This window comes from Leptinotarsa decemlineata, unplaced genomic scaffold (genome assembly GCF_025532065.1).
Source record: "Leptinotarsa decemlineata unplaced genomic scaffold, Ldec_3_MD MMD2_tig00004839_RagTag_RagTag, whole genome shotgun sequence".
Taxonomy (NCBI): Eukaryota; Metazoa; Arthropoda; class Insecta; order Coleoptera; family Chrysomelidae; genus Leptinotarsa; species Leptinotarsa decemlineata.
In genome coordinates, this window is record NW_027412612.1 from 151,236 (window position 1) to 169,627 (window position 18,392).

General features: G+C 34.1%; 1 protein-coding gene across 7 annotated transcripts in view; it reads right to left on the bottom strand.

Moving 5' to 3' along the window:
- Positions 1 to 749: 749 nt before the first annotated feature.
- Positions 750 to 18,392, bottom strand: part of LOC111512544 (protein fem-1 homolog CG6966) — a 452,752-nt gene continuing 435,109 nt past the window's right edge. For all 7 annotated transcript variants that reach the window (XM_074179254.1, XM_074179257.1, XM_074179255.1 and 4 more), the window contains one exon: positions 750 to 2,167. In XM_074179254.1, the coding sequence (XP_074035355.1) occupies positions 1,850 to 2,167 (318 nt within the window). In that variant the 3' untranslated portion in view covers positions 750 to 1,849. The remainder of the gene's footprint in view (positions 2,168 to 18,392) is intronic.

Sequence of the window (18,392 nt, forward strand, 5' to 3'; positions counted from 1 at the left end):
CACGTAATGAAATATGAAGAAACTGTTGTCCTGTATCATCACTCACGACCTCCTAAGATTAATGTTGAAATTTACAAGTATTATGAGAAAAATAAAATGAAACCAGATCAATATCAATATCTGTCAACAACGTGGACTGTCGTGGACCAATCCTAGCATAAATGCTGAATCAATCTGGAGTGAGAATTTGCACGAACAACCCACCATCTCTCAACAAGTATAAATATGAGTAAACATGGAGCTGCCTAATCAGTCATTGCCTAGACTTCAGTCACTATCTTCGTCCTTGCAGTCAACGCATTGCAACTGAAGATGTCTGCCGTAGCAGCAGATAAAACGTTTGGTTTTGTTGGATTTTGTTCTCGATAACCTTGACTATGAAAGCCTATGTTCTCATAATGAAGTAACTCTTCATGCTATGTTTTTGTAATGAACAACAAAACAAAATCCAACAAAACGTTTGATTGCGCTACATTTTGTTCTCGCTAATCGTGACTCTGATAGCCTGAAAGTCATCAAAGCATACATTCTCATAATGAAGTAACTCTTGATGCTCCATTCTATAAATAACAAGCACTACAGCAAGACTCAAACAATTTATGATATTTCAATAAAAAACTGAGTTTTTTGACAACAATTCAATTTTGGATTTTGTTTCACTTGAAAGCTTTTTAGTTTTGATCAACTTCCACTACGACCCATTTCACTATAAATTTTGTTTTGATGCCCAAGGAAATGAAACAGAGAAATGATCAAACTTTTTTTAATATATAACAAAATTCATAAAACTAATTAGATGTAAATAGACTCAGCACTCGATAAATCACACGTTTTGAAGTAATTCTAATCAGACAGAAACTTCGTTCATTCTACTTAAAATACAGCCTTTGCAAGAATAAAGGAACAAACGACATTTCGAACCTAATAACATACATTTATTTACCTAAAATTTTGACTATTTTTCCAAATATTCTGGGTGGAATCTATAAAATTGTCTAGAAACACACTACGGTATCAGTTACTTTAAAAAATATTGACAAAATGTTTAATCAAATGCTGTCGTCTCAAAATTCGTAAATAAGAAAACAAAATAACGAATTTTGAAACCAATTTTACTCAGTCAATTTGTTGAAAAACCCACAAGGCATTGAATTCAGACAATTTTACGCCTTTTTATTTGTTACGGCACACTTACATTTTGTAAATCCATTTGGAGACAAGTATCTACCTTCAATATAAGTTTTCCATAACTTGTGAAATATATCAACAATGTTTCAATCCCGAGAAAATATTTCCAATACTGATCCAGTTTGTACAACATTAAATTCTTGTCAGTTAAATTTCGCTAATTCACTTGAATATATTCTACAGATATAGACCAATTTTTTTGCCAACATTTTCAACATTTTATATCACATATTTCTTCGATTCAAATGCTCAAGGAAAACATAATGCATGAACAGGAAAATTGCGAGTACAGGACAATCTTTGATTTTTCAAAAAATTTAGATACCATATAGCCAAATTCGTTTGTTTTTTCAACATTCATCATTCTATGAAAAAAACTAATATACAATATAATTATCTACAAATGAAAAGACATTTAAAAAAAACTATAAGAAATTTTGTGTCATCTGTACTTATCAATTTTCTCAGTTATGATTAGTAACATTTCATGTGTAATCAAATGAATATTCTACAAAAAATATTTTAATTTAAATTATTCTCGTTAAAAAATAAACCTTACACTTACACTTTCGAAAAGATTACAATTCAACAAGATAGATATATATGAATCCAATCACAAATTTTTCTCTTGAAGTGTGGTAATCCAACTCGCACAATGGAATTAGTGAACTTCAATGAAAGATTCCAAAGCAACAGGTACAACGCCCTTGTAAGGTATTTTGAACTGCTGTATCACTCTAGCCGCAGCACAACTCAGTCTTGTATATTTTGTTGTATTCACTATTTCATGAACTTGTTGTTCTTTCAGCAAATCTGAGAAAGTTTCACCGTTAATATTCACTAAATCGATATGTGCTCCATTGTTCAGTAGAACTTGTGCCACACCAGTAGGACAAGGTTTCGTCATAGCAGCGAGGTGAAGGGGAGTATTTCCATCATCATCTTTGACGTTCGGATCTGCTCCAACTTTCAAGAGTACCTAAACACATACACATGAAAATTACTACCAAAATTTTGGAATATAATTTATTTATTTATTAATCAATAACTCTTTTTCCTAAAGAAAATATTCACAACCAAAATAGGATCTCAAAAGTGAAATATTAACTTGAAAAATATATGTACATTAAACTCTCATGATTTTCTAGATTCATTTATGTTGCCTAATATTTGATCACGTTTGTTAACTTATTATCAAAATAATTTATTGATTGATTTCATTGATTTGGTACTGTTTCGTCATAAAATGATGTATTAGATAAGAATCTTCCACATACTCAACATGTTAATATTCATTAGGGAATTTCTATACATTTTTTAAACTAAATGAATCAATTTTCAATTATCAGTTATCTGATAAAATGATAAAAACTGATCGCTATTTGAGTATTGAAATTCGATATTGGTGCAGTTATAATTATCTTTTTTTGTTAAATGTTTATTATCTGTTTGAAATGTTGCGTCCTTGGACAAGTACTAATAGTAATACGAATGTTATAACAACGCAGACTTTTCCAGTTTAGTGATTCAAATAGCGATGGTGAACAATGCGAAAAAGATACCAGTGAATAAGATGGATGCATTTGAGTATTGAAACACAGAGAGTAATATTTCAATGTATATGTATAAGAATCTACATCTCAAGTTTGGTTTCGAGGGAAATAAACTAATAGTTTATTTCCCTTGCAACATCAGATTTGACCGAAATTCCTTATTCAATTGTACGTAAAATAGTCAAAAACAAACTAAGGTTTGTTTTTGAATGCAAGACGCGATGTGATACGGAATTACCAAAACCTTTAGATGTTCATCTAATAAAATCATCGAAAAAACAATATACGACTGTTACAAAAGCAATTCCTACAACTGAAATCATAAGGAAGAAAGTGAATACTTCCGGCCATATCGTGAGCTGCTGTGACAAAACTCTTCAGTATTGGATAAAGATACTAGGATTTAGATTTAAAATAATAAACAAACGTCAAGCAGTTATGGAAAGCAGAAGAATAGTGGAATTGTGTAATATTTACTTAGTATATACAAATAACTTAATATAGACAAGAACGGAAAACTTTTTATTCGGACAAAACTTAGTATGACACTCACGACACAGTTACGAAAGGGTGGACTGATGGTTCGAGGATCGCGAGTAATCATTGTGCATTGAGGAAGAAGTAAAATATTGATTTCGAATTCTTTGAAATTAAGTATGTGAAAAAAAATTGGAAGCTAATATTTTCGATATATATATATATATATATATATATATATATATATATATATATATATATATATATATATATATATATATATTGATTTCGAATTCTTTGAAATTAAGTATGTGAAAAAAAATTGGAAGCTAATATTTTCGATATATATATATATATATATATATATATATATATATATATATATATATATATATATATATTTATATATATATATATATATATATATATATATTTATAAAGAAGTTATTGATCGGACATAGCACTCAAAAAATTGGCAAACCATAGACACGTGTTTCGGGCTTTTGTACCATCATCAGTATGGTGCAGCCAAGTGTAAGGATGGGCAACACTTGGTCACCAGAAGAAAGAAATACAAATGCAATGCATATATATATATATATATATATATATATATATATATATATATATATATATATATATATATAAAGCGATGGGTAGTCTTGACTGACTAGTTAAGGAGAAATACGGAATAATGTTGGGGATGCAGTCAAAAATTGCTGGGCTGTTGTTTAAAGAATACTCTTTGTTATATGGTCGAGCTTTCGAGAATGTTTATTCCCTTTATCAAGACATTAACTTGAGGTTATATTAAAAAGTCGAAAATTTCACTGAGAAACACAAAAAAGTCCTTTTCATTATGTAGAAAAGTGTCACACATTAAAATTTTTTATGGTTTAAAGAAAATATATATATAAACTTTATTCAGAAATAACATTTAGAGGATTTGAAATTTTGAATTTTATTTTAACGGCCATGCATGGCACTTACTAGTGGCGTGGTAGCTAGCAACTAGAAAGAAAGGTTTTTTTTTTTTTTTTTTTTTTGTGTAATAATGTTGTCACGTTTCCAATGCCATTCGTTACGTGATTTGGAAATATGTGGTACTTTCTACATTTCAGCAAGAACAGCTTTCTGTTTCTCATCGATGCCAACTTGGTGTTCGTTTTTGCCCATGTTTTCATGTGTGTAACTGTTTGTAGACCAAACTGCTGTCGGATGTTTATGAAGAACCCCATGTCTGTGATTGAAACTCTGCACGGATCGTCCAGTTGTTCCTCCTCGATGGTGTAATAATGTTGTCACGTTTCCACGCACTGGATCATTCACTCAGATAACTACTCCCCACGTCCGTGGGGTGAGTGATTACTGGGTCCGAGAATCATGTGCCCTGAGTAGCCGTAGTGAACCAAGGATGACGGCCTTCTGCATTCTTCTGGCTAAGATTTCTGCTGCATCACGGCAAACCGGTATGATTTTTAGATTGGAGAGCATCGTGTCCATCATTCCACCAAAAACCCCTATGATCAGAACCACTATTTTTACAGAACGGTTTGGGTAGAGCCTGCGGAGTTCAAAGAGCAAGTCTCGATATTTTGTTCGTTTTTCCTCCTCTTTTCGGACGATGCGATGTTCGTTTCGCCAGGAGACGAAACTCCATGACGAACATCGTCTTACTTTGATGGTCAAGGACATCATTATTATTATAATTATTATTATTACATTCTCATCACGAAATTCTTGTATTGTCATTGGTTCTTGATATGTGTGCCAAATTTTATATTCTTCAGACGATTGGAAGTGGGTGAAAATTAACTTCCAAGATTTTATTACATTATTTGTTAGTTACAGGTGAATCAAATAAAAGCGTGTTGAAAAAAGAAAGAATTTTTTGCCTCCTAGCATGGGTTGATAATGAGTAGCACATCGTCGACTAGAAGAGTGTTGTTCAACAGGAAAATAATAGCGTAAACTTTTATGAAATCAACAAAATGTGATTATATTACTGCAGTCATAATTAAACTTTTTCTTGAATTTTAGACGGATCTCACGTTGGTGTGAGTTTAAAGAACATACAAATCTAATACAACACGTGGACAAATCTTTCTATGGATCTCGTTTCGAAACTTTTTTAACAAAAACCCAAAATTCAAAATTGTTTCCTCTCTCAAGGGGTAGAGGTTTGATGAGTCATTATAATGCTACTAATTATAAATATACTTCAGAATTTACACTCTTTCAGGTAGATCTCGGGTTGTTTTCATTTTAATAAGATCTCATATATATATATATATATATATATATATATATATATATATATATATATATATATATATATATATATATATGTATATATACGTTTTCCTTACAAGATCTCATATATATATATATATATATATATATATATATATATGTATATATACGTTTTCCTTACAAGATCTCATATATATATATATATATATATATATATATATATATATATATATATATATATATATATATATATATATATATGTATATATACGTTTTCCTTACAAGATGAGATCTTATTAAAATGAAAACAACCCGAGATCTACCTGAAAGAGTGTAAATTCTGAAGTATATTTATAATTAGTAGCATTATAATGACTCATCAAACCTCTACCCCTTGAGAGAGGAAACAATTTTGAATTTTGGGTTTTTGTTAAAAAAGTTTCGAAACGAGATCCATAGAAAGATTTGTCCACGTGTTGTATTAGATTTGTATGTTCTTTAAACTCACACCAACGTGAGATCCGTCTAAAATTCAAGAAAAAGTTTAATTATGACTGCAGTAATATAATCACATTTTGTTGATTTCATAAAAGTTTACGCTATTATTTTCCTGTTGAACAACACTCTTCTAGTCGACGATGTGCTACTCATTATCAACCCATGCTAGGAGGCAAAAAATTCTTTCTTTTTTCAACACGCTTTTATTTGATTCACCTGTAACTAACAAATAATGTAATAAAATCTTGGAAGTTAATTTTCACCCACTTCCAATCGTCTGAAGAATATAAAATTTGGCACACATATCAAGAACCAATGACAATACAAGAATTTCGTGATGAGAATGTAATAATAATAATTATAATAATAATGATGTCCTTGACCATCAAAGTAAGACGATGTTCGTCATGGAGTTTCGTCTCCTGGCGAAACGAACATCGCATCGTCCGAAAAGAGGAGGAAAAACGAACAAAATATCGAGACTTGCTCTTTGAACTCCGCAGGCTCTACCCAAACCGTTCTGTAAAAATAGTGGTTCTGATCATAGGGGTTTTTGGTGGAATGATGGACACGATGCTCTCCAATCTAAAAATCATACCGGTTTGCCGTGATGCAGCAGAAATCTTAGCCAGAAGAATGCAGAAGGCCGTCATCCTTGGTTCACTACGGCTACTCAGGGCACATGATTCTCGGACCCAGTAATCACTCACCCCACGGACGTGGGGAGTAGTTATCTGAGTGAATGATCCAGTGCGGCCTCCGGAAGTATAGGGGCTCCGGAGCTAGGGCCTGACTGGGACATCCTTTAATGAAAAAAAAATAATGATGTGAATTTATTAATTATAAATTCCACCTGCTTTCAATCTTCCGAATAATCTAAAATTCGGCTTACACATCAAGGACCGACGACAGTACAAAAATTTATTATTAATAATGTAATAATAATAATAATGTTAAGAATTTTGAAATTTAATTTTTAGCCACATCCAATCCTCCGAATAATCTAAAATTTGGCACACATATCAAAGACCAATTAAAATATAAGAATTTCCAGATATTTGAAGTTGAATAAGTGCATGCGTATGTTATATGGATACTCATTAGTGGCTATGTAAGTTTTTCTATATTGGGAAATTTTTGTAAACAAAATCCCTCAGAAATGCCAACAATTTCTAAATACTTGAAGTCATACTCATTGCAAGGTACGAAATCTGTTGGTTATAATGTTATAAATAGTTACCTACACATTCCTTTAAAAAATCAGGAGATTTTGATATGCACGCACTTATTCAACTTAATCCAGTGGCGTGAAATTTGGTAAGGGGCGATTAGGGGCACCCACCTGCCGTACGCTACTGTTTGGAGTTACGAACACACGATTTGCATTGAAATTTGGAACTGAATGCTGTCATGTGACATATCAAATTTCATTCAGAGTAGTTGAGCCGTTATGGAGTTACTCTGGAAATCATATATTTTTTGTCACTTTTCAACACCCAGTAACTCGGTTATTATTCATCTTAGGGTATATATTTATTGGAACTTTTAGCCCTAAAATAAAGTGAATATTCTACCATCAGAGTTTGTCCCATATATTGTGGGACACCCTGTATATGGGCATACCAATTTTACCAACGAGGAATACATTCTGATACACTAAACAAAAATTCTGTCAATTGCACAGAAAACCATATCGATAATTCAATAAACAATCCACAGGAACATAGACAGAATTTCCCATATATAAGTGGTGACCGACATTCAAAAACTTTTTTGGCCAACCCTGTAGACACACGAACGAAATAATTCTTCTAAAAAGTTCGATCAGATTTGTCTGAAAAAAATAAAATCCAGAAATCAACAGAGAATACGCATGTGTAGACAAATTTCTTGATATATATTAGACATTCAATGCTTTTTGTGACTCGCCCTGTCCAGTTACAAAAAACTTCTACGAACTAAAATTGCTATTCTTGATCACTAAAATAATACCTATATCTAAAAATTTAGAAAAATCTGACGACCTACAGAATTGCATGTATCAAGAGTCATGTCCTTTTCAGCATTCTCGTTCGACAACGTTTAATGACATATTTCACCATTTAGCAAAAGCACACTTGCGAAACAAATTATAATGAACACAAAAGATAAGGATATAATGTTAACATATGTCTTGAGGAATGCAAAGTGATCCACAATAACGCCAAATTTACCGGATCTCAGGTTTACCGTAAAATGCATATTGAGCTGATACCGGTGTATGTTACTGCCACACCCTCTGTAGGCAACATCGAGGAACTTCTGAAGTATAAAATTGCATAAAATGGGTCCAATGTGAGATCCCGACAAAAATTCAATCATGCCTTTCCCCACCCTTCCTACACCTGATAAACTCTATATATATATATATATATATATATATATATATATATATATATATATATATATATATATATATATATATATATACAAATATGAAAGTTATTGAGTGTCTTGATATAGAAACAGAAGTTAATATCGGACATAGCACTCATGAAAGTGGCAAACCATAGACACGTGTTTCGGGCTTTTGGCCCATCATCAGTATGGTGCAGCCAAGTGTAAGGATGGGCAACACTTGGTTACCAAAAGATAGAAATACAAATGCACGGAGCCACCAACAGGAGCCAACCGCACATTTGTGGTTTCAGTTGATAGATCTCGTGTTCACAAGTGTTGCCCATCCTTACACTTGGCTGCACCATACTGATGATGGGCCAAAAGCCCGAAACACGTGTCTATGGTTTGCCACTTTCATGAGTGCTATGTCCGATATTAACTTCTGTTTCTATATATATATATATATATATATATATATATATATATATATATATATATATATATATATATATATATATATATATATATATATATATATATATATATATATATATATATATATATATATATATATATATATATATATATATTTGCTCCCAATATATGTTAGCTCCCAACTATATTATTAAAGGGGAGCTGTTGGAAGATAGGTTGCCATATCGTTTACTTGAACTATACCTTCAACTTTTTATTATATTGCCTTCAATAATTTTATGACTTCAATGGTAAATACAATATTTCAAATATTTTTCAATAGGAGTTATTGTTTCATTAATTCATTTGCGTCAAAGAGATACAAAATCTTGTTTATTGATCAGTGTTTCATATGGGGCTCTAGTTTTAGCAGGAATTAAAAGATCAAAAAGTCGAGGATTTTGATGATTTTTGTTTTTAATATTAGCTCATGGATTATGTTCATCAGGATTATTTTGTTTGTTTAATATTTCTTATGAACGAACTGAAAGGTGAAGAATTTATTTAAATAAGGGTTTGATGAATTTAATACCTCATTTTTCTTTATCGTGATTTCTATTATGTTCAACTACTACAGGTCCATCTTCTTCAAATGTATTAGGAGCATTAATACTAACTGATGTTTTATTTAATCAAGAAGATGAACTATAATTATTGTTTTGTCATTTTCAAAGCTGGAATTTTTTGTAAGAGAGAATAATTTTCAGTACGTTTTGATAAAAAAGCCAATGGTGTGACATCACTCGCTGCAGAGAAGGCACTATCAACTTTTTTTTCAAATAGAAAGGGTGTTCTTGTGACCCTTCGCACCCAGATAGGTATTTCAATTCTCTATACGACTTTCAATGTTTTGAATTTGGATAACATCAACACGATTTTGGAAAAATACATAGAAAATTCTTTCAAAGAATTCAATTCAAAACCTTTCAGAACCCGTATCTCGAATATAATTTATATAGAAAATGAAATACAGGATTTATTACTTCTAATCTGACCACTCTCCTACCTTTCATGTTCGACTTGATATATTCATTAGAAATTGTAGACCTCTAGTAGAACAAAAAAAAAATTTCGGAACTTCTACTCAATAATTCGACAAACCCCAGTACAATACGCTCAAAATTTGTAGTTGAACTTGAAATAAATTATGTCAACTATGCCCTGAAAACAATTGAAATGAGATTCATTTACACTTATTCAACTGTTACTTTTTTTCTTGCATTCGATATCAATATTGGTTTAACGCGAGTAGTGGTGAGTTAGTATTAGAGAAGCGAGGTGAGCAAACACGCGAATATTAAGAGTTATCTTTGTGAATAAAATAAGTTGACTCCTGTAAACGCAGTATTACATATTTGAACTAGACGTACGCAACAGTACAAAAATGTCCAAAGTCGTGGCTACGTTAATCCCACATAGTTTTTGCTATATATGTGGTCAGTTTACCCCTAAATCGCTGAAACGGCCAATTAATCAAATGATTAAATTAGCTTACCATAAGTATTTTGGATGTGTTGTTGGTGATCAAGATAGGGATTGGGCTTCCTTACGTATGTTGCCAAACCTGTGCAGTAAATCTAAGTAACTGGTTAAATGGCAAATCTAAGTAACTGGTTGAATGGCAAACGGTCTTCTATGCCTTTTGTATTTCCAATGATTTGGCGAGAAACAACAAATCATTACAACGACTGTTAGTTTGGCATGACAAACGTGTCTGGTTATTCAAGAAAGAGCAAATACAAAATTCTATATCCGGATATTCCTTCTGCAAGAAGGCTGGTTTTTCATGGAGAAGGTTAACCAGTTCAACACCCCTGACAAATTGGGAAAAAGATTTGGAAATGTATGATGACCAGGCAGATTCTCATGATGTGCCAGAAAAAGACGGTCCTTATTTTTCCGAGAGTAAAGGAAGAACACCCCATTTAATCGAAAACCTGCATTAAATGACCTAGTTCGGGACCTCCACTTGTTCAAAGAGAATGCTGAACTATTAGGGTCTAGATTACAACAATGGAGTTTACTAGCCCCTAAAACCAAAGTTACAATATTTAGGAACCGTAACCATGAGCTATTCTCGTTTTTTACTATGCAGGATAAAATGTGTGTTTGTGTGACTCCAAATGGTGTGATGGAAAAATTTGGATTTGCACATAACCCGGACGAATGGCGATTATTTATAGATTCATCTTAAACAAGTTTAAAATCCGTTCTGCTACATAATGGTTACAAAAGGCCCCCTATTCCTCTTGCACATGCAGTTGCCATGAAGGAAACACACGAAAGTATGTCATTTATTCTAAATGCAAGTTATACCTAATACTTATGTGGCAAATATGTGGTGACCTAAAAGTCATAGGACTATTACTAAGGCTTCAGGGCGGATTTACGAAGTTTTGCTGTTTTCTTCGCCTTTTGAACAGTAGAGTAACACAGAGCCATTATCAAGTAAATGAATGGCCTCCGAGAGATAAATATATTCCATGTCAAGCTAACGTGAAGAATATACCTCTTGTTAATCCCAAAAACGTTTTGTTAACTCCATTACACATTAAACTCGGGTTAATGAAAAATTTTGTAAAAGTATTGGACAAAGAAGGTGATGCCTTCAAATATCTTAAACACGTTTTTCCAAAATTAAGTTATGCAAAGCTCAAGGAAGGTATATTTGTTTTTACCACAAATTAGAAAACTACTAAGTGATCAACAGTTTGATTAAAAATCAAGTAATGTTGAATTAGCTGCGTGGAGTTCTTTCACAATAATTGTTGTGGAGTTTTTAGGGAACAAGAAAGTAGAAAATTACGAAACACTTGTAGAAGAACTACTTGAAAACTACTGCAGAATGGGATGTCGCATGTCCCTCAAAATTCATTTCTTGCACACCCATTTGAATTTATTCCCAGAAAATTTGGGTGCTGTCAGTGACGAACAAGGGAAAGGTTCCACCAAGACATACTGACAATGGAGCAACATTACCAAGGCAGATGGGATGCAGCAATAAGTTGTTGGTTCCTTATGAGGGAAAACGATGAAACATACAAACGAAAGTTAACATTTGCAAAAAGGTTATGCACAAAATACATATTTGAATGTTTTTTCATGTGTATTGTAAATAAAGTCTGTTATCATCAAAATATATTGTTTTTTTTTGTTTTGATCTTATATTTTCCTATAATGTGTGAACATTTTTGTATAGAAGGTGGTCCACCATCGTTATGTTTACTTACTTCTACACTCTCATAGGCATCTAGATGCCCGTTATTGTTAACTTGTCTCACTAATCTTAATGAACTAAAGTCTATGGAATAGTGTGGTTGCAAAATATGATGGGCGACCTCTGATTTTTCAGGTCTTCCATATTTAAAGTGTTTCTTATATCTTATTTTAACTCTATCTTTTACATAATTACATATTACATTCACATATTACATAAGACAAGTAGATAAGGCAAATTGTAAAATTAATTTAAGATACTCAAGACGCAGGTACCTGGAACAGGTATCTATGGTCTAAATAGGGATAGTTTGATCTTCCTCTTGGTGATCGAAACACGTGTCAAGGTGTTAAAATAATGGTTTGTTGTTGTGAAAAAAACTTCAGTATTATTCATTACTACACCAAAGGTCCCAAACACTGCATCACAAGTAAATAAATTAGAACCTACGGCAGACAGAAAATTTATCCGTTCCAACCGGAAAACTCTAGGGATTTTGTAGAATTGTAAACAATATCTTTGATGACAAATTTTGAGTGAACGGCTGCTACACCCACAGAGACAAAATTTGATTTCTTCTGTTAAAAAAAAGCTTCGTAAACATTCAGGTCAAAGCTAATCATATAGGTGAGTCAGAATAAGAGCAACAAACTCCAACTACAGATTCCTCACCTCATTTTCAGATGAAAAGTTTCTCAAGGTATGTCCTAAACTGTATTTTCTCTGAGATAGAGGGTGTCAACAGTACTAAAAAAAAATTTGATTCATTTGTTTTTCTCTAAAGCTACTGGAGAAAAACATTTCGAACTTAGTGCACTAATCAACGTGATAAACCAGTGGCGTAGTTACGATGGTATGTGGTCATATTCCCCTCATATTTTCTTTGGACATTTGACAACAGTTAGGCTCATTGATACTCCAACTAAAATTTATAAAATTCCATTTGCCTAAAAGTGAGGATTTCTGAGAAAAACTGAAGATATGTCCTGAGAAGAGGAATGATTGTCAACCTCCTGAACATTTTTTGATGTTGGAAGTTTTCATAAGATAGTACAGGTAAATCAGAATGAGACCGACAAACTCCTTTTTTTTTATTCGTCATATTAGTTAAACGAATCGATTTCGTAAATTCACCGATATGTGACCATATATTTTTGCACAATGATTATTTTGAAACATAAACTGACAAAAGATTTTACTGAATTATCTAGGAAAACATTTTCAAATCACCAGGTTTTCGCGAAGAAAAACACTTATTGATACACTTAATGATAGAAATGATTTATAGGATACACTATATCGAAACAAAAAAGGTAAAGTAAATAATGTTCAAATGGACCACCATTTTGTTCGATACACAATTGGCATTTCCGTACATTCATACATACATTCTGCTAAAATTCTTGCTGTTAACTCCTCAACATATATTACAGGTGTCAAATACACCAAGGATCTTAGCTAAGGTATCCCCACAAGAAAGTCTAGTGACGTTAAATAAGGAGAACGTGCAGGCCAGTGTGCTCCGTCATCTTAAAACCACATCCTTTGACGAACCCATAGAGTTACTTCAAGTATTTCAGGTAAAACATGTAAAAGAAAAACTTGGTAGTTTGTGGCATGTCCTATGCGAATGCCCGGAGTTATCGTCGATAGTAGAGTGTGAGTTCGGCGAGTATTGGCCTACACCTGCCGATATAAGGCGATAAGGAGATGTCTCCCAGTGATCTGTCCACCTTCCTGGAAAGGACAGGATGGACGATGAACTAGGAGGACAACTCCTCGGGAGGATGTACAATGGGTCACATGTGGCCTAAGTGCTGTGGGCTTACACTCACCGTCCCTACTCTACAAATACAGAGATAAAGAACTCGGTAGTTCTGTCCATTCAAACGGGGAGGAAGAAGATATGGATCAACAATATGATTTTCGATAATTTCTACCCAAATATTGACTGAAAACTTCTTCAAGTAGCCTTTTCGAAACATTCCATGCGGATTTTGTTCATCCCATAAATGACTATTCCTACTTGTTGTTTCCTTGATAACTATCAAACTCGGAAATGACCAATAAATCCTACTTTTAGTCGGGATAAACTTTTAATGACTTTTCCTTTGACAAATTATCAGTAACTATCTAAAACATTTTGTTTTTTATCTACAGGGTCGTATTTTCAATAAATTAAAGCAAACTAATAAAAGGATGAACAAATCAATATAACATTCTCCCCCCGCTGGAGGAATTACTTTTTCTCTAGCTCCAATCTGCAAATTTTCGTGACTGGGCGCCTATATTTCGAAGTTGAGGTTTTTACGTCGACGACTCGAATTCTGCCATCAACTCCTGGATGAACAGCCGTTATTTTACCTAATTTCCACTTATAGCGTGGTGCTTGATCGTCGACCAGAATGACCATGTCATTGAGTGCTATGGGTTTGCAGTCATCAGTCCATTTACTTCGCTTCGACAAAGTTGGCAGATATTCTCTTGTCTAGCGAGTCCAAAACGAATTAATTAGCATTCGAGAAATTTTCCATTCTCTTCTCAGAGTATTCGCATTTGGATTGATTGGTACCAAATCACCTTCTCCGTTGGAAGAGCCAATCAAAAACTGATTCGGAGTGAGTGCTTCTGCGTCAGCTGAATCCATCGAAACTTTTGTCAATGGTTGGGAATTAACGATTTTCTCCGCTTCCCCAAAAAAGGTTTGTAAAGTTTCTTCTTTCAGGGATGAGTCGTAGAGTACTTTGCCGATGACACTTTTCACTGAACCTATTAACCTCTCCCACATTCCTCCCATGTGGGGAGCAGACGGTGGAATGAATTGGAAGCTAATACCTCTTGACGACAAAGAATCAATAATCGCTGTTCGATCTATTTCTTCCATGGCTTGGCGAATTTCCTGTGCAGCACCTCTCAGATTTGTTCCATTGTCGCAAAATATGACCTGAGGTTGTCCTCTTCTAGCCGACATTCTTAGTATGGCTTGAATCGTGGAATCGCTACTCAGACTATGTGCAATTTCTAGATGGATACCTCTAACTGCCAATCATGTGAATAGCACACCCCATCTTTTTTCGCATCTCCTACCAATCTTCACCATAATTGGGCTGAAATAGTCCATTCCAGTGTTAATAAAAGCTCTAACACTTCTCTTCAATCGTGCTTCAGGTAGTTGACCCATTAGAGGTGGTGAAGGTTTGCTTTTCTCAATCCTACATTTCAAACAGCTTGAGAATGCTGATTTGACTGCAGCTCGACAGTTTATCACCCAATATTTCTGTCTGATTTCATTTATGACTAATTCTACTCCTCTGAAATAAAGAAAAATAAAGAAAGATTATTATGATGAAATTTTTCGTGATAATTTTGTATCAACAATTTGGTGAATTCATGTTTTGGACTCAGAATGATGAGTTGTCGTGTGCTCTCCGCCATAAATTCTGTAAAATTCGTTCGTCCACTCAGTACCATAATTCCATCTTTCATTTCTGGGAATAAACAGGCTAGTTTGCTTTGACCACTCAGAGATTTCCCAGTTTTGAGTTTTTGTATTTCTTCTGGAAAACACTCCTGTTGAACATGTTTCAGCCATATCTCCTCAGCTTTCAGGATTTCCTCTACTGTTAGGTTTGGAGGAAATTTTTCTTTGCTCCTTACAATTTCAAAAAATCTCAAACACCATCCGGTGGTCCGGATCAGTCTATTCTACTTCGAAAATCGTCGTATGTCTGGGAGGCATTCTTTATATTTTTGAAAAATGACAAAACATGTTTTAATTTTCTGATTTCTCAGCTCTACGTCATTTTCATTCAAATAGGAAGGTCTTTTATTTTCGATTGGCCATGATTCTTCTGAATTTTTGAGAAAATAAGGACCAGAAAACCATTGATTTGAAATTACTCCGTTGATTTTTTTCCTGCGTGTAGCTTCACCCGCGATATTAAGTTCAGTTGGGACCCATCGCCATTCTGCTATACGTGTCAATTCTTGAATTTCACCGATTCGATGTGATACGAACGGTTTGTAGTTTCTTCCGTCTCCTCTTATCCAATTCAAGACACATGATGAGTCGGGCCAATAAAACATTTCATCTATAGGGAACTCGAGTTCATTCCTTATCACTTGAGCCAGCCGACTGGCCATCACTGCCGCCTGGAGTTCAAGCCTAGGGATGGAAAGAGGTTTCAGAGGAGAAACTCTCGTTTTCGCTGAGATAAGACAAACATCAGTTCTGTTTTCTCCAATGACGCGAAGAAAGCTAACTGCTGAGAATGCTTTCTCACTACTATCACAAAATGTGTGAATTTCGATTCGTAATGCTGATGGAATCAATAGACTATAGCATCTGCATCTTGGAATTTTGATCAGTACAATTTTCTCCATGTAACTCAACCAATCTTTCCAAGCAATGAGAAGTTTTTCAGGTAACAAATCATCCCAATCGATTCCTACTCGCCAAATATCTTGCATCAGTATTTTACCTCTCACCGTGAAAGTAGAGATCAAACCTAGTGGGTCGTATACCGACATCAAAGCTTGCAAAATCTTCCTCTTTGTAGGTTGTTCCGCCACTAAGTTTTCTGAAGTCAGTCTGAAAGAAAACTCGTCGTTTCTGGGATCCCACCATAAGCCTAATATTCGATGTAAGGAAGTGTCATCGATATTTTTTGTAGCCGCCAGTAATATATCATCAGATAGTTTATCTCGAATCAGTTGGGAGTTTGTCATCCAGTTGACTACTACAAATCCCGCAACCTTCTGGACTTTGCATACTTCTATTATCGTTTCTAGCGCTTCTTCTTCAGTGTCTTTTGAATCCAAATAGTCATCTACATAGAATTTTTTGATAATAGCTGTTCGGATGTCTGGATTCGTAGAAAAGTCGTCAGCATTCGAGTTTTTTTCGAATTGAGCACATACGGGCGAACAGGTTGCTCCAAAAGTCATGACCAACATTTCATAAATATCAGGAGGTCTGTCGCTTTCCAAATTTCGCCAAAGGAATCGTTGAGCACATCTATCTCGTTCTTGTATTCTTACTCTATGGAACATCTCTCGAATATCTCCACAAAAACCGAATCGCCTTTGTCGAAATTTCCATAAAATTGCAACCAATGACTGCAACAGATCTGGACCAGAGAGTAGAGCATCATTCAAGCTCATACCTCTTGATTTTGCTGCAGCATCAAAGACTAGCCTGATTTTATTCGGTTTGTTGGGATTTTCTACAGCGAAATGAGGGAGATACCAAAGATGAGGATTGTCAATTTTCTCTTCCTCTAAGGTCAACTTCTTTATATATCCTTTCTCTTCATATTCCATAATTTTCTTGCAATATTTCAAAATTTTTCGTTCAGACAACATTTTCTTTCGACACATTTTGGTCTTTGGAGTGCCATGAATTTACTTTCAGGTTGTTATCGGTTTTCCACAATAAACCGATTTCGTAGTTTTCTCCGGTATACTTTAAGGTGTTTCTCATCAGTTCTAATGCTCGTGAACTTTCACAAGATGGTTGGTCGGCTGCGATCAAAGTACCAAATGTTTCGGTCAGATAAGATTTCTCTACCATCTTCTGCAGTTCTTCATCAGTCGTCTCTTTTTCACAAATGTGTAAAGTATGGGCTTTGAAAGAGTTTTCCCCGCTATTTGGACTTTGTCCGTGTACAGCCCAACCTAACTTACATTTACTGGCTACAGGAAGATTTTCTGGGCCGGTTCTTATCTGTCTCGCAAGTATCAGATGTATGTTATCTTGTCCAATAAGCAGTGAAGGTTTTTCGTGATTGATATCTTTTATTGGAACACCTTTTAGATGTGAAAACTTTTTCCAATCGGATATGTTGATGTGTTGTTCTGGTAACGACATATGAGTGACAGTTCGGACTCTTTTCATAGTAAACATTCTGCTGTCGTCATCAATTTTGGAAACAGTCACGTCTAAACGAACTTCAACCATGACATTTTCGTTTGTCCATTGTAGACAAAGTGATTCCTTCGTTCCAGTTAGCCCAAGTGTCTCTGCTACTTCTACATCTAATAATGCAGATGAGTTTTATCTTCCTCTTGAAGATGATCACTTGGTGATCGAAACACGTGTCGAGGTGTAAAAATAACGATTTGGTGTTGGAAAAAAACTCCAGTAATATTCATTACTACACCAAAGGTTCCAAACAGTATATCACAAGTTGAGGTTATGATAGGAAGATATCCCCCTTGGATTATAAATGTATTTTTGCATTCATTTCAGAACACAAGTGTTTTGAAGATATTCGATCTTAATACTGTGTTTGAAAAAAAGAATAGAAAAATTAGTACACCCTTCCCTCAAGCAAAAAAAAATCACAGACTTC